Source organism: Geotrypetes seraphini, chromosome 9 (assembly GCF_902459505.1).
Source record: "Geotrypetes seraphini chromosome 9, aGeoSer1.1, whole genome shotgun sequence".
In the NCBI taxonomy this organism is placed as follows: Eukaryota; Metazoa; Chordata; class Amphibia; order Gymnophiona; family Dermophiidae; genus Geotrypetes; species Geotrypetes seraphini.
Window position 1 is genome coordinate 65,154,658 of NC_047092.1, and position 26,391 is coordinate 65,181,048.

General features: G+C 42.6%; 1 protein-coding gene across 2 annotated transcripts in view; it reads right to left on the minus strand.

The window, feature by feature from the left end:
• Nucleotides 1–26,391, minus strand: part of NELL2 (neural EGFL like 2) — a 648,388-nt gene that overhangs the window by 244,669 nt on the left and 377,328 nt on the right. For both annotated transcript variants that reach the window (XM_033959423.1, XM_033959422.1), the window contains 2 exons: nucleotides 19,056–19,147; nucleotides 790–892 (listed from right to left, as the gene is read on the minus strand). In XM_033959423.1, coding sequence (XP_033815314.1) covers nucleotides 790–892; nucleotides 19,056–19,147 — 195 coding nt within the window. The remainder of the gene's footprint in view (nucleotides 1–789; nucleotides 893–19,055; nucleotides 19,148–26,391) is intronic.

Here is a 26,391-nt window from a genome sequence, read left to right on the forward strand (position 1 = left end):
TGTGTAATGAAATATAGGAGCTGAACCATTTTTTGATTTGTACGTAGGCGCTGGTCGCCTGTCCTTTGAGATTTTATGATGTTTGCTTTCATTATTGTGTAGGTGTTGAATTTTTTGTGATTGTTGTTATGTATGTGTTTTGATTATGTATGTGAATCAACTTGAGTTAGAAGAAAACAAAAATTTGTTCAAATAAGAAACAATTAAATGAGCCAGAGAACAAATTAATATCAAGTCAGATTGAATAACCAGACCTCAAATACCCAAGGCACTACTTAAATGATTTTTCATGCTCTTACTGGGGTGGTAAATTCATCATTGGTCTTGGTAAAGTGACATGTGCTCTAAATATCTTCTGTAATCTTAATTTAATAGCATTCAATATATATAAAGTGCATTCAGTGCTTAAGGTGCTAGAGAAAGGAAGGCATTTATCTTTTGTGCCCGACGGCTGCCCATCCGTTTTACACTTGGTTTCATCAGGGGCTATGCCTCCTTCTGTTCGTGCACCAAAAATTATTTTGAAAGACTTTAAATAAGCCAAAATAACGAGCACCCGCACAGTGTTGTTGATATTCTTATGATATTGTAAATGATCATACTGGTCTTTATTTGCCATCAATATTTTGATACTATACAACAAATGATTGGAATCGTATCCCTTGCATTTTACAGAAAAACTGTTTATAGTTAGAGAGAAATCAATAACATTATATATATTTTCTAATCCCCCAACATGGTTGATAAAAATGATTTTCACTTTAATTTGGTCGATATACTATGTCTTACCTTTACAAACTTTGCAGCAGCTATGGTGCAGGAAAATTTGCTGTGATTCAGGGCAATTTAAGATTGGGCAGTCTGGATTCACAACACGTTGCATTTTTCGATCCTGTTGAATAATGATCATAAAGAAAAACATAGTAAGCTTTGAGGATGGCAGGGCAAGGAGGAACAGCAACAAATAAAGCAATCAGAGAAAAGGACAAAAAGGACAATAAACACTATGGACTTCATTATATACAGTATAAGCCCTATTTGGGTGTAATATATACCGAAACCAGTACATACCATATTTTTCGGATCATAAGATGCACTGGACTATAAGATGCACCCACCTGTAGAGGAGTAAAAACCAAGAATAAAGAATTTGGTTCAGAATTTATTTTCTTCTCGGTTTCTCCTCTACATGTAGGTGCGTCTGGTACGTCTAGTGCTGGGAAGCCCAAAGCCCAAAGCTGCCCAAAGCCCACAGCCCAAAGCCGCCTGAAACCCGAAGCCGCCCACAGCCTGAAGCCACCAGAAGCCACCCGCAGACCGAAGCCACCTGCAGCTGCCCGCAGACCGAAGCCACCCGCAGCCCCCTGGTACCTTTTTTAGTGGCAGTGGTCCAGTGCGGTCTCCTGGACGGCTGCCTTTTGTCATAGAAGAGTGACCACAACGCAGTAGCATGACCTTTGCGCTTCCTGCCTGGTCCCGTACTGCTCTGTGATTGGTTGCAGCCAATCACAGAGCGGTGTGAACAGGCAGGAAGCACAAAGGTCACACTCCTACATTGTTTTCGGTCCATAAGACGCACCCCCTTTCCCACCCCTTTATGGGGGTGGAAAAAGTGTGTCTTATGGTCTGAAAAATACGGTAAATGTTTATCTGACATAAATATCTAAGTCCCTGTTTTACAAAGCTAGAAGTATGCATGTATTAGACCCAAATGCAGGCAAATGGCAAGAGAGCATAAAATGGTCAAATTTTGGATCGGGCGAGGGTGTGACAAGTTCATAGATGCTTAGAGGGTCATAATCAAAAGATATGCCTTAAGTCCGATTTGGATGTAGGGTGCTAGTTGCCCAAAGTTGGCAGCGACAAAATGTCCATTCTTGAAAAGTCTAAAATATATATATATTTTTTTGAAAATCGTCTACCCCCCATGACACCACTCTCCTGCTGATTATCAGGTAGGTTGGTTAGTGCTGATATTCAGCATTTCTGCTTACTATCTCTGGTTAGTTCACTGAGCATGATTTAAGCGGACAGGTGTCTCTCCTGCTCACTTAAATTGATATGAATATTGACTCCATATAGTTAAGCAATTACGTTTTCAGATTTGTAAACAGAACCTTTAAAGGTCTTATTCAACATATTATTAATATTTTCTATCAAAGAATAGAATCCTCTGGAGCATGTATGATTCACTGCTCTAGTATCACATCTCTTTTTACAGATATCTATTCATATCTATCATCAATATCTATTATTCTTCACAGATTATGCTCAGTGAATACATACATATAATTCTATGTGGGTGGTCTATCATAAAATGATAGATTTTATTTCTTGCAAATAATTATGACAAAAGTCATGCAATTAATAACATGACTTTTAAACAACAAAAAAGTGAACTTGGAAATATCATACTGTTAATGTAGAAAACTCTTCCAAAGTACAAAATCGAAGACAATGAGGAGGTTAATTAATAATACAGTAGACAAAGAAAACCACCCTCTAATAAAATTGTAGTTTCAGGAGAAAAACCCACCACAACCCACTAACTACAATAATAATAATAATAATGAGGATATTCAGTCAAACAAGACCCCTGGCCTCTCTTTTTAAGAACCCACAGCATGTCCACCATTATTGGTCATCCCCAAGCAGTGGTCTGGACTTGTTTCTAAATTGCCCTGATATTTTTAAAATGCAGACTGCCCATGAGGAACATTTTAAGACTACAAATTATACAAAATTTGGCAGTTCGACTGATTTTCGGTATAAAAAAAATGGGATCATATAACCCCCTACTATCAAAAACTTCATTGGCTGCCCCTAGAAGCAAGTGTGTTGTTCAAATTTGCCTGTCTTTGTTTCAAATCTATTCTTGGTTTGGCCCCCATATACCTGGTTTCCCATTTTAACTTGGATTGTTCCACCAGGCTTACACGCAGAATACATATGTTTAGCCACCCAACAATAAAAGCCTGCCGATACAAAAGATACCTGGACATAACTCTTGCTTTCCAAGCAGGTCAACAGAATGGTTGGCTGGGTAACATCATTAAGCACTGGCGCAGTGGTTGGAGCTACAGCCTCAGCACCCTGGGGTTGTGGGTTCAAACCCCACACTGCTCCCAGTGACCCTGGGCAAGTCACTTAATCCTTCAGATCCCCAGGTATGTTAGATAGATTATGAGCCCACCGGGACAGGTAGGGAAAATGCTTGAGTACCTGATTGTGAAACTGCTTAGATAACCTTGATAGGCAGTATATAAAAACCTAATAAATTTGAAACTTATCCTATCTTAACTTTAGAAAAATATTTAAAACAAACCTGTTTAACCGATTTGTAACCAAGAACTTTTAAAGCCTTATCTCTATATTCTATTTATATGTACTCGATGTCCCTACATTGTGACTATTACTCTGTCTTTCTCCCTTCTTTCTCCCTTCCTACAAGTATTCTCCCTCTCTTCATGTATTTGACGACTCATTGTAATTATTTTCGCTGATTGTCCAGCTCTTCTTATTGTAAACCGCCTCGAACTACTATGGCTTTGGCGGTATATAAAAATAAAATTATTATTATTATTATTAATAATAATTGATTGTTCAAATATTGTTTTGTCAACATTTGCATTTTGTAACACTGGAACAAGCAATTACCTAGGGCCTAATATTGAAATGTGATTTAGCTGGCTGTTGACCAGCTAAATTGCTTGGTCGGGGCTAGTCACTTAACTGGCTAGGTGGTGCTGAGATTTGCAATTAGAGCCTAACTCAAAACCAGCTATATTGAGAGCATTCTGGAGATGGAGCCAGAACTTGATCACTTACGTGCTGATATTCAGATCTTAAGCCATCAGGTTTACAGCACACATGGGACTGCGTAAAGTCTGTCCTATTTTTAAGTGCTAACCCATGACCACTTAACTGCTGAATATTGATTTAAGTGGCTATGTTTTAACCAGCTTAAAAATTACTGGCCGTCCAATAGTTAGACCATAGAAGATTTCCAGTGATCTCCTGCAATCTGCAGTGATACTGGCATTGAATTTCCAGCCTATCTTTAGCCAACCAAACATAGCCAGCTAGGCCAATATTCAGCAGCTTAGCTCGTCAGCTAAGTCTTATGCATAGAACAGCATAAAAAGCAGCTGGTAACCAGATGACTTGTCTGGCTGCTGAAGTTAACCAGTGAGCTGCTGAATATTGGTGGTAATTGGCTATGTCACATGACATAGATGGTCACCAACGAATCCACTGAGCCAGATATTCAATGGGAGGCAGACAGCTATCTCCTGTTGAATATCACTATGTGCATTTTAGCCAACCAGGAGCTATTCCCAACTCAGTGACATAGTAAAGGATGTGGGGGGGGGGGGGGGGATGGAGATTCCCCAGGTGCCATCTTTGTGAAGGAGGTGATGGCATCTCTCCTCCTCCCTGCCCCCTCTCTCTCCCCGGTGTACCTCTTTACATGTTTTCTGGAGCGAGCAGCATCTTCTATATGCTGCTTGTTCTGGCCTCAGCTCCCTTCTCACATCAATTCCAGGTCGCAGAACCAGGACGTGATGTCAAAAGGGAGCCGAGGCCAGCGCGAGCAGCAAGTGGAGGATGATGCTCATACTGGCGAACATGTCAAGAGGTATGTGGTGGATGGGGGTACTAAAGTGGCGGGGAAGAGTAGAGGGACACATGGCACCAACCTCCCTCACTCTGCCACTGTCCCAGCTGACTAAATAGCACTGAATATCGAGCCCTGTGTATACAAAACCAGAGCCCACACAGACCTCAGCTTTGAATATCCATAAATAATGTCTTTGGTGGTGGTAAAATGCTCACCACCTGATAGCTGAATATTGACTCCCCTAGAGTTTAAGCTGGGCTTATTTTAACATGAATGCACATTGTATCTATATATACAGTATCACAAAATTAAACTGCACTGGTTACACTAATTTGGCATTTATTTGAGCACTTCAATACAGAAAACATGATGGAGTAGAGCTTTTCAGGACTAGCCATTAAGTTGGCATAATTCATATATTTATGCTCCCGGGGAGTTAAAAAGCAGCCCTTTGTTTGACTGAGTATCCTTTCTCATGTAGTATTATTATTATTTTGGTTCATGGGTTATGGTGGGTTGTTCTCTTGGAAATTACAGATTTATTATAGAGTGGTTTTTTTATTATCATACTATTAATGTAATTAGTAGGGAATTTAAATATGAGGGTAAATGACAAAGTAAAGGCAAAATACATTTAACAGCTTTAATAGGAAGTAACTATGTGAGCAATTGAGCAATATCACTTTTCCATATAGTCCCCATGCAAGATGTTACATCGTTCAATTACCATGTTTCCCCAAAAATAAGACAGTGTCATATTATTTTTGGGTCCAAAAAATGCACTAGGGCTGTCTTATTTTTTTCATGTACAATGATCATCTCTCTCCCTTCCTCTCCTCCACCCCATCCTCTTTCCTTTCTCTCCCCCAAATGTGCAGCATCTTTCCTGGCCTCTCACCCATCCACTTGTGCCTTCCCTCTGAAGCATTTCTCTATCCCTCCCTCCCATCCCCCCATGCAGCAGAACCCTTGCATAGTATCTTTCTATCCCTCCCATCCGCCCCCATACAGCAGCATCAGCAGCACTTTAAACAGGCTGCTTTGCAGTATTCTCCCGCCAGGTCCTACTCTCTGCCACATAGCCATGTTTCTCTTGTCACCAGTGATAAGCGATAGGTGCATCACTGTAACCCGGACAGAAAAACACCCACTGCTGCATCAATGATGATGTCGTCAGCAATGTGGCACAGGGAGGGCCCCAGCGGGAGAAGGCTGTGAAGCAGCCTGTTTAGAGTGCTGCCAACGCTGATATTTGGAGGGAGGTATGTCGGTCTCGCGGTGGAAGGGTTGGCGGGGTTCGGACGGAAGAGAGAAATGGAAAGATGCTGTGCAAGGGGATGGAATGGAGGGGAGGAGGAGTGCAGGGACATTCAGGAGGGGCTTTGAGGGCGATCTAACTAGGGCTCATTTTTGGGACTTATTTTCAGGGTAGGTCTTATTTTCTGAGAAATATGGTAGCTTTTGCATTCATGCAGAGAAGTTTTTCAGCTGCTCCTGAAGCCAAGTGAGCACCGCTTCCTTTACTTCATCATGCTTTGTGTTTTGCTCTCCGGGTTACAGTGATGCACCCATGTCTTGTTGCTGGTGACAATTCTCTCCAGAATACTTGGATCTTCTTCATACCATCAAGAACTGAGTCTCCATCAAAAATAACAAAGACTAGGGGACACTCGATGAAGTTACAAGGAAATACTTTTAAAACCAATTGGAGGAAAAAATTTTCACTCAGAGGATGTGGTAAGAGTGGATAGCGCAGCTGGTTTTAAGAAAGGTTTGGACAAATTCCTGGAGGAAAAGCCCACAGTCTGTTATTGGGTTTTGACCAGGTACTAGTGACCTGGATTGGCGACTGTGGGAATGGGCTACTGGGCTTGATGGACCATTGGTCTGACCCAGTGAGGCTATTCTTATGTTCTTATGTCTCAACCTCCACATGCTATTGCTTGTGCAAACCAGTAAGCTGTTTCAGAACCCATTGTGCATAGACTTTCCTGTATTCCAGTAATCATGCATTATGGCAAATGCAGAACCATAGCTGATATCCAAATCTGCAGCCAATTGAGACACCGTTATTCGTCAGTCTTCACAAATCAAGGCATCTGTCCAACAATGTGCTCTTGTGTGCATGATGTTGATGGGTGACCAGAACAACCTTCGTTGATTACACCTGTTCTTCCCGCTTAAACTTTTAGTTGTACCTTTCCTTAATCTTTGTAAACCGCATAGAACTTCACGGTATTGCGGTATATAAGCTGTTATTATTATTATTATTATTCATGGTTCTATGTCCATACTGAGTCAATATCAGATGGTGAATTTCCACAGATTTCACTCCCTCTGCCCAAAGAAAGTGCACTACTGCACATTGTTCTTCAATGGTGCAATTTTGCAATGGAGCGTCCGTTTTTCTGACCTCATGGATGCCACACGACTAAAGGCCGAGCACTGCACTGTGTGTGGACGAACTATCTAACAAGCAATATATGAGTATATATGTTGCATTTTGCTAGCTCTGTTTCAGTTATCACGTAATTTATTGATTGCCTTTCATTTTTGATTTGCCCTCGTATTAGCTTGTGTCTTTCCTTGTAGCAACTCAAGGTGAGTTACATTCAGCTACAATAGGTATTCTCTGTCCGTGGAGGACTTACTGCAATATATAGGTTTATACTTGAGGTAATGAAAGGTTAAGTGATTTGTCCAAAATCACAAGGAGTGACAAGGGATTTGAAATGGCTTCCATGCTTCTTAGTCTACTGATTTAACCATTAAGCTACTTCTCTAGTAGGAGATTTTTCAAGCAATCATCCATTGCCACTTAAACAAAGTTTACTTACCTCTCAGTTTTTGCGTTTTAGACGCATTTGTTCTAATTCCAGGGAGTTTCAAAGACAAAGTAAAGATCTCTCTCAGCGTTTGTGTGATCGAGGCTATCTTTCACAGGTTCTTAGGAAGGCTTATAAACGGGCCAAACATGTTGATCGGAATCTATTACTAACGCCTAGAGAACGTTCTTCAGATATGCAAGCGGTTACCTGTGTACTTGAGTTTTCACCAGCAATAAAGTGAGTAGTTCGGTCACTACGTCATCATTGGGATATTATGAGCAATGATCTTGCATTCACTGATTGTCATCTTCGGATGGCTTATTCGAGACAAAAAAAACTTTAAGGAGTTGTTGAGCCCCTCTGATTGTTTTGCTCATAGACAACATCATCAATCTTCAGGTAGTCATTCTAAGTGCCATACTTGTCAGGTTTGTGCTATTACAACAGAACTATCTGGAAGTTTTATACACCCGGTTATGGGCAGGATGTTTTCTATTCGATTTGACATCACTTGTTTAATGGATTATGTGGTATATTTAATAATATGTCATTGCCCGAAAATATATGTGGGCCAGACTTCACATATATGTCTTAAAGAAAGGATCAATGAACATAAAAGCTGCCTGAATACTAGTAAGGCGCAAGTTCCTATTGTTGCCCATTGCCTAGAACAGTGATTCCCAACCCTGTCCTGGAGGAATACCAGGCCAATCGGGTTTTCAGGCTAGCCCTAATGAATATGCATGAGAGAGATTTGCATATGATGGAAGTGATAGGCATTCAAATTTGCTTCATGCATATTCATTAGGGCTAGCCTGAAAACCCAATTGGCCTGGTGTTCCTCCAGGACAGGGTTGGGAACCACTGGCCTAGAATACAGTCATACCTTTCAAGATTACATTACATTACAGATTTCTATTCCGCCATTACCTTTCGGTTCAAAGCGGATTACAAAAAGAGTTATGGAAGAAGGGTTACAACGTTAGATCAGAGAAGGTCTGAGGTGTTGTGTAGTATACCATATCCCTGTGAGTCATTTGACCAAACGATTGCTTTTGCAGAGAGAATTATTTTGGATTGCTTTTGCGGAGAGAATTATTTTGGATTTTTACCTTGGAGACTGAAGAACTTGGGGGGTTGAACTCCAGAATGGAATGGCACCATATGTTATAATTTGAAGTTGTAGCTTTAAATTTTGTGACTATGTCATGTACAGCTGTATACAATCATAATTGGACACTGGAGTGCATAGGTTAAATAGGCGGGGCATTTTTCCACTTCCTGTGTTTGAGGAGCCGCCATGTTTAAACTCGGAGCTCCAGTGAAAGTACGTTGGGGCTTGCATTTGTCCGAGGAAGAGGAAAAGATCTTCTGTCGAAGCTAAGTACTTTAAGCATTTCTATCATGCTTTGTAGGACTAACCACCTTTACATCCTGAGGCAGCTTATAACTAGCGAAATGCTGGCCATCGTCAATGTGTGGTGTGCTTTTTGTTTTGCATCTCAGATGAGTATTGCTCCACTATGATCATTTGAGCATTAGTTGCCAATAGATATTTATTTTCCTGGTGAATCGATGGTAAAGTGGATACCTCTTCAGTTTGCATTGTACAAGGCTTTTCATTAGTGAAACATTAAACGAGGAGGTTATTTATGCCAGTGATTTAAGTTTACCCCGCATAGCCTCCACTTGTTCACAACTTCAGTTGTTGGTTTGATGGAGGAGAGGATCCGAGGCTTTTTCCTACCTCATAGGTGTTCATCTGGAGGTCTCTATTTCTATTTCAATTTCCAGTGAAAATAAAAACATAAGTATTTTCCCAACAGCTCCGTTGGTTTTGCATGTTTTATATGTTTACTGTGCTGTGAACTTGTTTGAGAGTGTGGTTTGATATTAGTGAAGCAACAACCATTTAAGTTTTCAAATGAATATACATTAGATAGATTTGAATACATTGCCTTTATTGTGCACATGAACAGAGACTGATAGCTAGATACACTGTAATATTTATTTCAGTAGGAAATGTAGCAGCGTTCCAGTTCAGTAAAACTTGCGAATTAGTGTATTACTATTATCCAAAACTGCTCATCCATGTTGATATGAATGATACTGCTAAGTATCTCTCTGAATGTGTCAAAAGTGTCCTCATGGCTCTGGGAGAAAGGTTGAAGCAGATAGGTGTACAGGTGGTGTTTTCATCAAACCTCTCTGTTGAGGGTAAAGGCCAAAGCAGAGAAGCTTGCATCCAGGAGATGAATGCATAGCTGTGTGAATAGTATCAATGAGAGCATTTCAGCTTATTGGACCATGGAATGGTTTTCCAAGAGCTGCTGAGCAGAGATGCTGTTCATTTATCAAAGAAGGGAAGAAATGTCTTCAGCAGCAAACTGGTTAACCAACTGAAGAGAGCTTTAAACTAGAATAGTTGGAGCTGGTGATCAAAGCCCCATGTAAGTATAGGCCTTTAGATAAGTGAACCTTTATGAGGGGGTACTGCAAAGTACTCATCCTAACCAAGAGGAGAATGACGTGGATAGGTTCATTCAATGATCTGAAACAAAGTCATAACCGAGAATTTTATTTCTGCAAATTAGCACTTAATAAAATAACACTTTTCAGCTACAGTGGCAAAACAACACTCGGAATTTAAGAAGTTGGCTGGGCTGAGAACTTTTCAGCACCCCCCCCCCCCCTCTAACCTCTGCCCAAATGGGAATAAAAAGAGGCAATATCCATAAACAGTGTATACAAATGCTTTTAGTATGCAAAAAAAGATTCTGGATCTAGAGGCCGTGATGATAGAGGCTGATTTGGATTTAGTGGTTGACACAGAGATGTGGTTCTCAGAGAATCATGACTGGGATATAGTTTTACTGGGATATAATCAGTTTAGGAAAGACAGAGTTTGAAGAAAGGGAGAGGGAGTGGCATCATGAGGCCAATGTTCAGTGCTATTTAGTCAGCCAGAAATGGCTCCCGGCTAGCTAAACAGCACTTATCTGGCTATTCCATGATATTCAGTGGAGATGTCTGTCTCCCACTGAATATCTGACTTAGTGGATATGCCAGAGACTGGCTATGTTGCGTAACATAGCCGGTTATCACTGGGAAATTCAATGGCTCAGCGGTTAAGTTTGATGGCCAGATACTATAAACAGTTGTACTATAAACAGCCCTTTTAGGTGTCTCTATCTTTGGCTGTTGAGATTTAGATGGCAAGCCACTGAATATTGGCCTAGCTGGCTAGGTCTTGGCTGGCCAAATCTAAACTGGAAATTCAATGCTGGTCACCAGATATGGCGTCGGCATTCACATCAGTGAATCGATTCAAATTGATTTATTTCCTTACAAAATCAGACTTTCCCATTCACTGACCAACCCTCCTCCCTGGATACCTTTGGGCCTCCTAAAGCAGAAGCAGCAGTGCTCTGGCAGCAAAAAGTTTGGCCTAAGTGCTGCCTCTTGCTGGCTATCCGCTGCTGTTGCTGCTCCTACTTTAGGAGGCCCGATGTCATAGCTCACTGTGGGGGTGGTGGGATGTCAGTTAGGAAGTGCTGCATAGGTGACAGCGCTATGGATACCCTTGGCTCCGAGACATTAGGAGGTTCCCCAAAGGCCAGCATGTTTTTGCCTTCTCCCACCATTGGCTGGCTTTCTCCTAGCCTCCCGGTCTTACTTTCAAAACTAATTACATAAGAACATAAGAATAGCCTTACTGGGTCAGACCAATGGTCCATCAAGCCCAGCAGCCTGTTCTCAAGGTGGCCAATCCAGGTCACTACTACCTGGCCAAAACCCAAGGAGTAGTAATACTTCATGCTACCAATCCAGGGCAAGCAGTGGCTTCCCCCATATCTTTCTCAATAACAGATTATGGACTTTTTCTCCAGGAAATTGTCCAAAGCTCTCTTAAAACCAACTATGCAATCTGTTCTTACCACAACCTCTGGCAATGCATTCCAGGGCTTAACTATTCTCTGAGCGAAAAAATATTTCCTCCTATTGGTTTTAAAAGTATTTCCCTGTAACTTTGAGCGTTACCTAGTCTTTGTAAATCTTTTACTGATAAAAAATGGACCCACTTGTACCTGTTCTACTCAACTCAGAACTTGTAGACTTCAATCATTTCTCCCCTCAGCCATCTATTTTATGGCCTGCAGAGGATCGCTAGTGATGTAGCGATTCTAGCAGGCTGCTGTCAGCCTCCGCTGCACGTTCCCTCTGCCATGGTCCATCCCAGACCAAAACAGGACTGACGTCAGAGGAGGGGTGGGACCGCAGCAGAGGGAGCCTACTAGAATTACTACATCACCGGTGATCCTCTGAAGGCTGTAATTAGTTTTGAAAGTGAGACTGGGAGGCCTGGGGGAAGCCAGACGATGATGGAGAGAAGAGAGGAACATGCCGCCTTCGGGGGAGGGAGCCCCCTGGTGTAGCTATTAGAAGTACACAGAGGGAGGGGATCCAAAGAGAGGGGCATATGCCGGACTGAGTGGGGGGGGGAAGGGGAAGAAATAATGGGTCTTAAAATAAAGGAGAGAGATGGTGGACAATGGAATGGAGGGAGGGAGGAAAAAAGAAAGGAAGAGAAGTTGAACCCAAGGTATGGTGTGGAAGGAGGGGGGATAGAAATACTGGATGGGGGGGAGTGGTCATTAGAGAAATGCTGGACTGCAGGGATGGAGACAAAAAAAGGAGAAGTGCCAGACCTCCGGGTGAGGGAAGGGAAATGGAAGGGAAGGACAGAGATGGAAGATGGATGGTGAGTACGGAGAAAGAAGAAATGGGCAGGAGATCTTGGCAAGTGAGTTAACAGAAAACAAACAGAAACCAGAGCCTAGGACCAACATGATTTGAATAATGACCAGACAACAAAAGGTAGAAAAAATAATTTTATTTTCTGTTTTATGATTACAATATGTCAGATTTGAAATGTGTATCCTGTCAGAGCAGGAGTTAGACAGCGAATGTGAGCTAGGGCCTAACAGAGAGAGGAAAAGTTTATTTTGTTTACACCACAGTGCCAACATGAGTAGGAGAGGGCCAAGGGGGTAGGGTGGGTGAAGAGGCTACAAAATAAACCCATCAGGACGTTTGAAAAAAAAACCAAAAAAAAAAAAAAACCACACCCAATTGGGCACGAAAATCAAATCAAATCAAAAAATCGATTCAATAGGCTGAATCAAATTGAAAAATATTTCCCTAAATCGGGCAGCACTAGCGAGCACTCGTGGTCAGGGGGTATATGTTTATGGTAAATATTGAAGTGACAGAATTTACAGTGAAAGGAAAAGGAACTTGTGGATTAATCTAGAAAAAGAGAATGGAAAATGTATTTACATTGGTGTGATATACAGTCCTTCTTTACAGGCAAAGAAGTGCACAGAGATTTAAATGAAGATATTCAAAATATAATTATGAAAGGGAATGTACTACTAATAGATGATTTTAATATGCCAGATGTTGATTGGAGTATCCCTTTTATGAGGTCACAAAATAGGCATATCCTAAATTCTCTACAGGGAGAACTGTTCCAAGAGTTGATAATAGAATTCATGTGAGATAGGGGTCATACTGGACTTAATACTTACAGGTGGAGAGAGTATTTCTGATGTTACAGTGTGTGGCATCCAGTGATCACCAGATAGTATAATTAAATATTAAGACAGATGTGGGTGTGCGTGGGGGGAGGGGAGTTCATTCAAAAGTGAAGGTTTCAGACCTCAAAAAACTAACTTTATTGAAATACAAGATTACCTCAAGGAGGAGTTAGCTGGATGCAAACATCTGAAAGAAGCAGGAAAGTAGTGGGAAAAACTGAAATGAGCTATTTTAAGGGCAAAAAACATTTATGTAAGGAAAGCAAATAAATGCAACAGAAAGAGAAGGCCACTTTGGTTCTCAGAAGAATCAGATGAAAAGGTAAGGAAGTCGAGGTTAGACTTCATAAATTACAAGCGCTCAAAGAGAAGGGAAAGCTAATAGGCAGTGGCAAAGTAGTCAGAAAAGCAAAAATGCAATTGGAAGAAAAAAATAGCCAATACAGCAAAATGGAAGAACAAGACTTTTTTTTTTAGATATGTTAGTGATAGGAGGAAGTGCAAAAGTGGCGTTGAGACTCATGGGTAAAGGGGAGGAATGTGGCAGAATGTGTTCAAAGTGAGCAAGTGCAAAGTGATGCATGTGGGAAAGAGGAACCCAAACTATAGCTACATGATGCAGGATTCCACAATGGGAGTCACCGCCCAGGAAAAGGAACTGGGTGTCATCATTGAAGATACGTTGAAACCCTCAGCTCAGTATGCTGCAGCGGCGGCAGCTAATGTGGCCAGGTAAGTACTCTTTATAGAATAGCCCAAGGTACTAATTTTTCCCAGTGCCCAAATTTGGTTACCATTTACTGAATCCATCCCACAGGACTAGATTCAGTAAATAGCACTCAAGAATGCCAAAAAATGTGCACCTTGCACTATTCTATACATGATGCTCTGAGTTGGGAGCCATTTATAGACTAGCATGTAATGCTGAGATTCGTGCTCAACTTTGGGCATGGGGATTTACACCAACTGAAACCCGGTATGAATGCTTGCACAAAATTAGGCATGGATCCCCCAAATTCTTTAATACTATGTATATCTTTAGTAGGGTTATCAGACATCCGGATGTCCCCAGACATGTTCTCTTTTTGAGGACACGTCCAGACGGCTTTTCAAAACCCAGCACTTTGTCAGGGTTTTGAAAAGCCACCCTCAAAATCGCTGTCGGGCGGGAGGGCAGCGCAATGATGTCACGCTCACATGCATTATGTCATCGCGTCGCATGTGCGCATGCCCTCCTGCCCGACTAGAGCAGGCAGCAGGGGGCAAGGATGGGGCATGGTGGGGAGGGGATGGGTGGGCAAGTCTAAGGAGTACAGATTTTCTGACGGAAAATCTGGTAACCCTAATCTTTAGAGAATGCCCCTGACCCACCCATGCCCCTCCCACTTTTCAGTTATATTAAAAAAGGGATGATTAACAAGACTAATTATTATAATGCCTCTGTATCGCTCTATGATGCAACTTCACCTGGAGTATTGTGTTCAATTCTGGTCTCCCTATCTCAAGAAAGATATAGCAGCACTAGAAAAGGTTCAAAGAAGAGCAACTAAGATGTTAAAGAGGACTGAACTCTTGTATGAGGAAAGACTAAAACGGTTAGGGCTCTTCAGCTTAGAAAAGAGACAGCTGAGGGGAAATACGACTGAAGTCTATAAAATCCTGAGTGGAGTAGAACGGGTAGAAGTGGATCGATTTTTCACTCCATCAAAAATTACAAAGACTAGGGGACACTCGATGAAGTTACAGGAAAATACTTTTAAAACCAATAGGAGGAATTATTTTTTCACTCAGAGAATAGTTAAGCTCTAGAACGCGTTGCTAGAGGTTGTGGTAAAAGTGGATAGCATAGCTGGTTTTAAGAAAGGTTTGGACAAATTCCTGGAGGAAAAGTCCATAGTCTGTTATTAAGACATGGGGGAAGCCTCTGCCTGCCCTGGATCGGTAGCATGGAATGTTGCTACTCTTTGGGTTTTGGCCAGGTACTAGTGACCTGGATAGACCACCATGAGAATGGGCTACTGGGCTTCATGGACCATTGATCTGACCCAGTAAGGCTATTCTTATGTTCTTAAAGGATTTGTGCATACATCTTTATATAGAATACTGCTTAACAAGATATGCGTGCAAATCCGAATTGCTCCCAATTAACACCAATAATTTATTGTTAGAACCCATTTTCTAACGATAATTGACTCATTACTCAAATCGTGTGTCCAAATTGGGCATGTGACCAGAATTGTGCATGCAATTTTGGGTGCCATATATAGAATCCGGGGGATAGCATACAGTATTTTGTTACAAGCCTGTAAGTAGGAGCCCTGCCCACTGCCCGCCCATATACAGGTCCCCTTTCATTTATGTGCTATGCCACTTATACATGCCATTACAAAATAGTGGTTAAGGTGCCCTAAGAACATAAGAACATAAGAAGTTGCCTCCACTGGGTCAGACCGAGGTCCATCTCGCCCAGCGGTCCGCTCCCGCGGCGGCCCATCAGGTCTGTGACCTGTGAAGTGGTTTCTGACCACTTTTATAACCTACCTCAAGTTCTATCTGTACCCCTCTATCCCTTTATCCTCCAGGAACCTATCCAAACCTTTCTTGAACCCCTGTACAGAGTTCTGGCCTATCACTTCCTCCGGAAGCGCGTTCCATGTGTCTACCACCCTCTGCGTAAAAAAGAATTTTCTAGCATTTGTTCTAAACCTGTCCCCTTTCAATTTCTCCGAGTGACCCCTAGTGATTGTGGCTCCCCTCAGTTTGAAGAATCTGTCCTTATTTACTCTCTCTATGCCCTTAAGAATTTTGAAGGTTTCTATCATGTCCCCTCTAAGTCTCCTCTTCTCCAGGGAGAACAGCCCCAGCATTTTTACAGCACTTTTACAGGTAACTGAATACTTATGTGCATAAGTGCTAGTATTCTGTTAGTTAACGTGTGCAAGGGATACATAAATATGGGTGCCCTGTTATAGAGTTGCCCTTCATGTGTTTATCATCGACATCAATCAGAAAACTGCAAACCTAGGAACAAGTGATAAAATTTGAGAATAATATATTTCTATGGACTTATCCTTTTGTAATGTTTTTATTTTATTTTAATTTTGGCCAAAGAATAAGGACAATTTCACCACCTTTTCCTCTTATGGAAATTTTTAGAATCATTCTAATTCCAATGTCTGGGATTTGAAAACAAGTGCATATGTCTAGGGTTACCATATGGCTCCAGAAGAAGGACAAACAATGGTGTAGCAAGGGTAGGGGCGCCCGGGGCAGAGGTGCACTTCCATGCTCTCCCCTGCTGCCATAACCGGGACCCCCTGACATCCCCCCAACACCAAGTGCCCCCACCTTCTGATCACCCCTCCCCCTCCCATAAAATCTTGGTGGTCTAGTGGGCTGAGGGGGATGTTCATATCAGAACCCCCCAGCTCAAGAACCTTCCACCCTGACACCACCCTCATACTTGCTCCCTCTTGCCTTGAAGAGCTGCATCTTCAAAATGGCAGACCTTTCCCCTACAGGCGCATCCTGGATGCACCTGAGCCAATTGAGGTCTTAGGCTCCACCTAGTGCATCACTGGCATGCAATGGGGGGGGGGATTTTGTAGATGGGATCAAGGAGGCAGGGGGCGCTTGGTGTCTGGGGGTGTCGAAGGGAAGGCGTGCATGCAGCAAGGGCTCAGAAAGGAAGAAAGGTGCTGACAGTGACCAGTGTTCCCGCTAAGCTGCGTTGGCCTGCGCTCGCGCACAAAATATTACATCGCAGCGCAAAGTTTCTCTTCACAGCGCACACACGCGTCGGTAAGGTAAGGGGACGCATTGGGGGGATTGCACTTCCCCACAATTGCCATGCTTCGGTTCCTCTTCTTCCTTCCTTCCTCCCCCCCCCCCCCCCCCGCGGGACCCTGCGGCACCATCAACTCTTACTCCCTCTAATGTCGGCCCTGCAGCTCCAGACTTCCTCGCACCTTCTCCCCTCCCCCTTTGGATCGCTATTATTTTAAATGTTATAGCCGCGGAGTTGTATCCATCAGTGGAGATGTCTAACCTCGGCCTGCCCCGGAACTCTTACTGCAGCAGACGCCCGTCTAGGCAGGAACAGGAAGTCACTGTTGCAGTAAGAGTTCCGGGGCAGGCCGAGGTTAGACATCTCCACTGATGGATACAACTCCGCGGCTATAACATTTAAAATAATAGCGATCCAAAGGGGGAGGGGAGAAGGTGCGAGGAAGTCTGGAGCTGCAGGGCCGACATTAGAGGGAGTAAGAGTTGATGGTGCCGCAGGGTCCCGCGGGGGGGGGGGGGGAGGAAGGAAGGAAGAAGAGGAACCGAAGCATGGCAATTGTGGGGAAGTGCAGAGCTGCAGGGAAGAGTGTTGCGGTACCCAGCTGGAGGGAGAAGGAAGATGAGGGAGGGAATTAAAGGAGATGCCAGGGCTTGGAGCGTAGGAGGAAGGTATGCCAGTCTAAGGGAAAAGGAAGGGGGAGATGTGAGAGCATGGAGGGGGAGCGAAAGATGGAAGAAAAGGAAAGGAGAGAGATGCCAGAGAATCAGGGAAGGGGAGATACCAGACTATGAGGAGAGGTGTGGGAGAGGGAAGGCGAGGAGAGAGATGCCAGACCAATGGGGTGAAAGGAGAGATGGAAGGGGGAGGCATACAGTTTCTGGAAGGGGCATAGAAGGAGAGAAGATGCCATATAGGGGAAGAGAGACGGCAGACAGTGGATGGAAGGAAGAGAGTTACAAGAAGATGAGGAAAGGAGAAACCACAGAAGACAAAGGTAGAAAAAAATTTCTATTTATTTATTGCTTTAGGAGACATGTGTCACTGTTTCTGTGAAGCATTGTATGCAGAGTCCAGCTTCTTGCTGGTTCAATTTAACCTTTGTCTATGTATTTTTATTTTATCCCCCCTTTTACAAAACTGTGAAGCGTTTTTAGCACCAGCCTTGGTGGTAGCAGCTCTGATGCTCAGAATTTTATGAGCATCAGAGCTGTTACCTCCGTAGCTAAAATCCACACTACAGTTTTGTAAAAGAGGGAGGGGTTAGTTTGTGATTACATATTCCTTACTAGGCGAAGGTGTTTTCTGTGTTCTGTGTGTTCGAAAGACATGGTTTTCTGTTAGGATTGACGGTGTAGGATTGATCTGTGCTGGTCTGGCTTGTTTAGTTTTACAATGGGTGTATTGATGTACTGCTCACTGCAATATGTAAGATGCTGCCTTTTCCTAGGTACTCATGTGTGACGTGTGGTTTGTTACTAAAAATCATGTTTTTCTTACAGATGGGGGGGGGGGTGCCAAAAAATGATGGGCCCCGGATGTTACATATGCTAGGTACGCCACTGTATGTAAAGATACCAGAAAGCTGGCGTAGCAAAAACTTCTAAGTTTTGAGTATTTAACCCTCCCACAATCTCACGGGCACTCGTTTCAAGTTTATTGAGATTTTGATTTAAACGCAATATCAAATATTTTCAATGCGTATAACAAAAATAAATTTGGGGAAATAAATAAAACCATTTGAACCAGTGTTCCCGCTAAGCTGCGCTGGCGTGCGCTGGCGCACAAAATATTACATCGCAGCGCACACGTTTCTCGTCACAGCGCACGATCGGAAGAGGCGTACGGCAGATGGCAGGGCGGCGAGAGGAGAATCGGGCGAGTTGGCTCATAACTTGCTGGCGCCCGATATTTTTGGCTCACGGTGAAAAAAGTTTGCTCACAACACCCGCCCGCTTAGAGGGAACACTGGCTGACACCCCCACCAAGATGGCGCCTGGTGCAGACCTCTCCCCCCCTTCCCTTACTACACCACTGAGGATGGATTTAGACATTGAAAGCAATGGAAGTAAAACCCAGATGTCTCGGTCCGTCCTCCTTTTTCTGGAGCCATATGGTAATCCTACATATGTCCCAATTAGCAGCATATAATACAAGCATTGAACCATTGGTCAATCTCAGATTATGGAATATTTTAACTGATAAAACAATGGCACTCTTACCTGACATTCATAAAGAACACAAGCTCCAGAACTTGAAAACACAGCTTGCGTTTCTCCGTCTAAATATGTTCTGCTCCTGAATATACACACCGCTGTCAATGAAACCATAAAGTAGTAAGAAAGTGCTTCCATTTGAAAATATACTGAATCACCCATGCACTATAATACAGTGCTTTTGTTCAGTTTAATTCATAAGGGTAGAAAAAAAGTCACACAGAACAGTTGGCTTTCAATGAAAGAATATGGCAACACAATGTTCAAGCAAATCTTAAAAATTAGGGGAAGTAATAGCTACATAAAAAAAAACATTTGACTATTTATTCATGTATAACCGATATGGTTCAAATAATTGGTTTACACAGGTTATTATCTTTCTCTGAACAAATGGATGCAATCATGTTGTCATGGTATTTTGTGTTTAATTACTCCAGGTGTGTTTTACAAGTGCTCGATATTTTACCTTCCCTTCAATCAACTCAAAGTCAGATGCTTAAACACCTGATTCATCTTTTTTCTCCACAGGTGAAGGAGTCCAATGATAAAAGAAATGATGCTGCATCATTCCACGGCATGCATGATATTACACTTTATAGTCAGGAAATTAACTGTCAAATCTTTAGACCCTTTTCTCCCCAAGTTTAGGGGGTCCTTTCAAGTTTCAAGTTTAATTAAAAATTTGATTATACAAATTAAAAAAAATTTGATTAATTGCCTAAACAAAGTTTCAACAATAAAATACAACCAATAGGTTTAATTTTGCTTTTTACAAAGACCAACGCTTACAGACTTACAAAACAAGGACTGGAGACTTAGGGCTACTTTTACTACGCTGCGATAGATGTTTTAACGTGCGCTTAGCGCATGTAGAATTGCCACGCTTGCTACACGCTAATGCCAGCATTGATCTGGCATTAGTTCTAGCCGTGTAGCGCGGGTTTAGCATGCGTGGCAATTCTGCGTGCACTAAAAACGCTATCGCAGCTTAGTAAAAGGAGCCCTTACTGTTACAATAGGATAAGGGGAAGAACTACAATATAAGAATAGGAAAGAACATAAAAGGGAAAAAACCAAAAGGAAAGGGAGCAAATAGTGTCTAAAATTCCACTAAAAGAAAGAGTTAAAAAATAACAGTCCTGTGCTGGACTTGTTGCCCTCTGAATGCCCTGACATGAGTTTTTCCTGTGTGCTAAAGCCATTTTTTTCTGCAAACAGAAAATGGCTGGTTTCAATTTTTCAAATTAGTAGCAATGCACTAATGGTGCAAAAAAACAGAGCAGACCAGTGCAATAAAATTGTTAATGTGCAAAAGTTATTCGCTATAAACAAATCTAAACATAAAACACTCTCTACCAGCCTGTCATGGCCGTGTTTTGTCTACACAGGGGCTGCATCAGGGGCATAGGTGAAAACCAGCGACTGTAGTATCAGGTTCACACCTGACAGAGTTGCACACAGACACAGAAGTTCAGTTCACAGCAAGCTGCTGGTATAAAATTAGCAATGAACAGTGCTTAACAACAACAATTTATCATTTCTTTAGCACTTCCAGACATGCGCAGCGCTGTACATTAAATAAACAAGAGAAAGTCCCTGCCCAACAGAGCTTACAATCTAATTATGACGGACACACAGGACAAAAGGGTGAACCTATATACACTGTTCAGGTAGGGAATAGAAGGGGAATGATGAGATGGATAGGGTGGGCGCTTATGGAGGGGGTGACTGGCAGAAATAGGTGCTTTACAAGTTGGTTGGGTTATGACCTAGAAGAAACCAAAAGAAACTCTGTGGATTGACGATGTTCCTTAAATGGACTTTATTTGAAAAATGTCAAAGTTCCAAAGGTACAATGAATCATCCACATAAAATAAAATCATCCACATAAAAGTAACATAATCCACATGAAAACCTTAAAGGACCTAGTCCACTAGGGACGCAGGACCCAACACGGTCCGCGTTTCGACAAAGAGTCTTCTTCAGGGGTCTCTGAGGGTCCTATAATGGTGAATATGTGGAGATGCTAATATGTGGTGAACCACAAGTAAAACGCTGCTTGCATCCAAAGTTCATTTAAGGAACATTGTTATTCCACAGAGTTTCTTTTGGTTTCTTCTGTATTTTCTTCTCTGTGGATACTTTGGGGTCAATCCTCTTTGGTTTTCGTTTGGGTTATGAACTAAACACAACTTCAAAAAAACGTAGGCTTTCAGTCTGAATTTAAATGCCGTCAGAGATGGAGCTTGACCTACCGAGACAGGCAGATTGTTCCAGGCATATATGGTGCAGCAAAGTAGAAGGGACGGAGTTGGGACTCGGGAGTTGGCTGTAGAAAAGAAGGGTACCACCAAGAGAGACTTGCCTGATGATTAAAATTCTTGGAGCAGAGTATAGAGAAGAATAAGAAAGGAGAGAAACTGAGGAGCTGCAGAGTGAATACATTTGTAAGTCAATAAGAAGAGTTTGAACTGAATGCGGAAATGGACGGAGAGCCAGTAAAGCAACTTGAAGAAAGGGGTAACATGAGTATAATGACACTGGCAGAATACGAGACATGCAGCAGAATTCTTCACAGATCAATGAGGCGAGAGATGACTTAGTGGAAGACCTGCTAGAAGCATGGTGCAGTAGTCCAGGTGAGAGGTGACGAGAGCATGGATGAGGGTCTTGGCAGTGTGTTCAGAGAGGAAAGACCGGATTTTAGCAATGTTGTAGAGAAAGAAATGGCAGGATTTAGCTTTTTGTTGTATATACAAAGAAAAGGAAAGAGACAAGTCAATGATGATCTTGAGGTTGTGGGCTGATATGACAGGGAGAATAAGAGCATTATCCACTGAAATAGAGAAGGGAGGAAGGGTGGAGAAGGGTTTAGGAGGAAAGATGAGGAGTTCAGTCTTGTCTGTGTTTAATTTTTAGTTAGTGGTGAGACATCGAGGTAACAATGTCAGACAGGCAGGCCGAGACTTGGGCCTGGATTCCCGTAGAAATTTCAGCCATAGAGAGAGAAGTCTGTGTCTGTGACCCCTCTCTAGCCTGAATAAAGAGGCTTAAAATAGCAGAAAAAGGCATAAAAGCACAGAAAAAAGGAGACGCCCATATCCCTGTACCAGTTGTTGGTGAGGCCCCACTTGGAGTAGTATGTTCAATTTTAGAGGTCATATCTTTTCAAGGACAAAGCCCTCCTCTGCGCTGGGGGGATTGTTTTTTTTTGTCTCTCCCTTGGGAAAGAAGACGGGGATTGTCGCTTTTTTTTAAAGCACTGGCTTTGACGCTGTCGGAGAAGTGATGATTTTGGGTAAGTGGGAAGTTTCTCTCTGCCTCTCAGCTCAGGTGCAAGTGGGGTCCCAAGCCAAAGTGAACCTCTTGAGGTGCCTGAGGCATGACAAGAGTCTACATGGTCAGGTCAAGTGAAAGGCTGCTCTTATGGATAAGGAAACCTCAGGACCATAGCAAAAGTGATTTGAAACTGAGGGATTGCTTGCATAGAAGGCGGGAGGGTGGGAAGGACTTTTCAGAGTGATGTAATTTTGGGGGGCGGAGTCAGCCGATGAAAAATCGTGGATACGGACACCGCGAATACGGAGGGAGAAGTATATATAACACACGCAGAGTAGCTTTGCCTTTGTTAGGCAGACTGGATAAGAACATAAGCCGTGCCTCTGCTAGGTCAGAACTGAGGTCCATCATGCCCAGCAGTCCACTCACGTGGCGGTCCATCAGGTCCAGGACCTGTATACTAGCCCTCTATCTATACCCTTCTACCCCTTTTCCTTCAGAAAAATGTCCAATCCCTTCTTGAACTCCAACACCGTACCCTGTGCTATCACTCCCTCTAGAAGCACATTCCAGGTGTCCACCACCCGTTGGGTGAAGAAGAACTTCCTAGCATTGGTTCTGAATCTGTCCCCTTTTAATTTTTCGGAATGCCCTCTCGTTCTTGTAGTTATTGAAAGTTTGAAGAATCTGTCCCTCTCGGTTCATAGACAAAACCGCTGAAGACAAAGGCGCGCGCCGACAACTGAGCGCAAGACGGAAGCGCGCGCCAAAGAAAAAGAGTGTTTTTAGGGGCTCCAATGGGGGTTTTGTTGGGAAACCCCCCACTTTACTTAATACAGATCGCGGCGGCGTTGTGGGGGTTTGGGGGGTTGTAACCGCCCTCATTATACTGGAAACTTAACTGTTTCCCTGTTTTTTAGGGAAAAAGTAAAGTTTTCAGTAAAATGTGGGGGGTTACAACCCCCCAAAATGCCCCCAAAATGCGGTGCAATCTGTATAAAGTAAAGTGGGGGGGGGTTCCCCCCCACCCACCCCCCATCAGAGCCCTTTAAAACAGTCATTTTCTTCGGCGCGCACCTCTGCATTGCGCTCAGTTGTTTGCGCGCTTTTGACATGACACCGTCCATCTCCACTTTCTCTATGCCCTTCGTGATCTTATAAGTCTCTATCGTATCCCCTCTAAGTCTCCGATTCTCCAGCGAAAAAAGCCCCAGTCTCTCTAACTTTTCAGCGTATGAAAGGTTTTCCATACCTTTTATCAAACGTGTCGCTCTCTTCTGAACCCTTTCGAGTATCGCCATATCCTTCTTTAGGTACGGCGACCAATCTTGGATGCAGTACTCCAGATGCGGGCACACCATTGCCCGATACAATGGCAGGATAACTTCTTTCGTTCTGCTTGTAATACCCTTCTTGATTATTCCTAGCATTCTATTCGCTTTCTTAGCAGCCGCTGTGCATTGTGCCGACGGCTTCATTGTCATGTCCACTATTACCCCCAAGTTCCTTTCTTGGGAACTCTCACTCAATAACAGCCCTCCCATCGTGTAGCTGTACCTCGGGTTTCTGTTTCGTACGTGTAAGATTTTACATTTCTCTACATTGAACTTCATCTGCCATCTCATCACCCACTCCCCTAGTTTATTCAAGTCCCTTTGTAAATCTTCGCAGTCCTCTTTAGTCCTAGCTCCATTAAATAGCTTGGTGTCATCTGCGAATTTTATTACTTTGCTCTTCGTCCCCGTTTCTAGATCATTTATAAATACATTGAATAGCAGCGGTCCAAGCACCGACCCCTGCGGAACACCACTCGTGACCTTCCTCCAGTCTGAGTAGTGCCCTTCACTCCTACCCTCTGCTTTCTGCCCGCCAACCAATTCCTGATCCATCTGTGTACGTCTCCTTCCATGGTTCTTTAATTTCTGAAGTAGGCGTTCATGGGATATCTTGTCAAAGGCTTTTTGGAAGTCTAAGTATACAATGTCTATGGGGTCCCCTTCGTCCATCCGTTTGTTAATTCCTTCGAAGAAGTGCAATAAGTTCGTCAGGTACGATCTTCCCTTGCAGAAGCCATGTTGGCTTGTTTTCATATGTTTATATCTCTCTAGATGCTCCTCGATGCTATCTTTTATCAGCGCTTCCGCCATTTTCTCCGGAACCGAGGTCAGACCATGTGGCTCTTTGTCTGCCATCATCTACTGTGTTACTGTGTGTGATTGCCTACAGTACTCTTATTGTTGGTTTCTTTACCATGCCTACATTTCATATAAAGTTTTAAACTCACTAGAAGGGAAATCTTTATAGTCTGTGTGCTGTGAGACATATAGGAGAGTAGAAGTGCAAATTTGGTCATAGATACCCCTTATTGATTGTGTGCTCACCTCTGTGTAATCCTTGGCCTCTCTATACAAGGTGGCTGCTACACATTTGTCTGACAGATGATGGCTAGGCAGCATTCTGACATCTAATCCTCATTTTTCTAAATCGGAATCCTCTACAGAATTCAGTCAGGAAGTAAAAAGACATTATGGGGAGATATTCTACAAACGGTGCCGAAACTTAGGTTAATTTTAGAAATACCATTTAAAGTGGTGAAAATAAAGTGCCTACTGGTGCCTAAATAAAAGGTGCCAGAATCATGCCTATATAGGTGCTTTATAGCTAATGCCGGAAGGGGCATTAGGCACCGTAAAGTGCCTACATAGATGTGATTCATGGCATAGATAGACGCCCAAAATGTAGGCCCGGAAATCCCTGGCCTACATTTCCAGCGCCTATCTTTCATGGAGGCGTGATTCTCTATATGGTGCCATCACATGATTGACACGCAATCGGTGGCTGTTTTTTAAGCAGTTGCCGATATTCATGCCCCTATAGAGAATCCGGGCCTATTTCTGGAAGGACTAGTTACTTCTTGCTATTGATTTATTTTGAAGGACTATACACAGAAACCCCACATTATCTTGGCAGCTCATCTTATGTATTTCAGTTTGGGAACTGAGCACAGTATTGCTGTTGGCATGTTAAGTCACTTGAATTTGTAGAAATATAGGTCAATGAAACACTGTAGGTGATGACTTTAGTTCTCTATAACTCTATAACTCTCTACTGTAACATTGTCTACTTGGGAATATCTAAAAAAAATGTGAGAAAACTGAGAATAGTTCAAAATACGGCCATCATGTTAGTCCATTCTACAAACTCCTTCATTGGTTACCAATTGAAGCACGAATTCTATTCAAATTCTCCTGCCTCTGCTATAAACTAATCTGGGGACTGGCCCCCAGCTACCTACTACCTCACTTCGAATTCCACTCCTCTATTAGGCCTACTAGAAACCGTAACCTCTTTTTCCTACCCAAATATCATAGGCTGTAGATATCGCACCTTCTTTGATAGAACATTCAAATTCCAAGCAGGTAGACTGCAAACTTGGACAGGCTACTTCACTGATGCCGCCAGAGAATCATATAGTATCTTTAGGAAAGAACTAAAAACCACCTTGTTTAAGAAATTTATAACCTAACCAGACTTATCCCCTAAAATCGGAGCCTCCTCCCATCCCAAGGGGTCCGTCTATCCTCTTCTGCCAAAATTTCTATCTTTAATTGTTACCAGTTTTTCCCACCGGTGCCCGTCCTTCGTTCAAATGTACCAAGTTAACAACTTACTTCTCATCAACATCTTATGTTTCTTTTTCACCTTCGCAGCCTTTCACCTTTGTAACTCAAAACGCAATCTCCTTTCTCTTCTCCTACTTATGCTCTGAATATCGTCGACTGTATAATGCTACTCATTGTGAAACCGTGTAATACACAGACCCTGTAACTCTCCTGTTACTATCACTAGATGTTCAATGCTATATTCTGTAATTCGCTGTCTGTACAGTTTCTCTTCATTGTAAACCGCCTAGAAGTCGCAAGATTGTTGGCGGTATATAAGAATAAAGTTATTATTATTATTATTAATAAAATATCTGAGACTAGCTATTATAAGCAAGTCACAGGTGCATTAAGTTAGTTCAATAGAAAGATACTACCTACATTTCATTTCAATTTCTTTT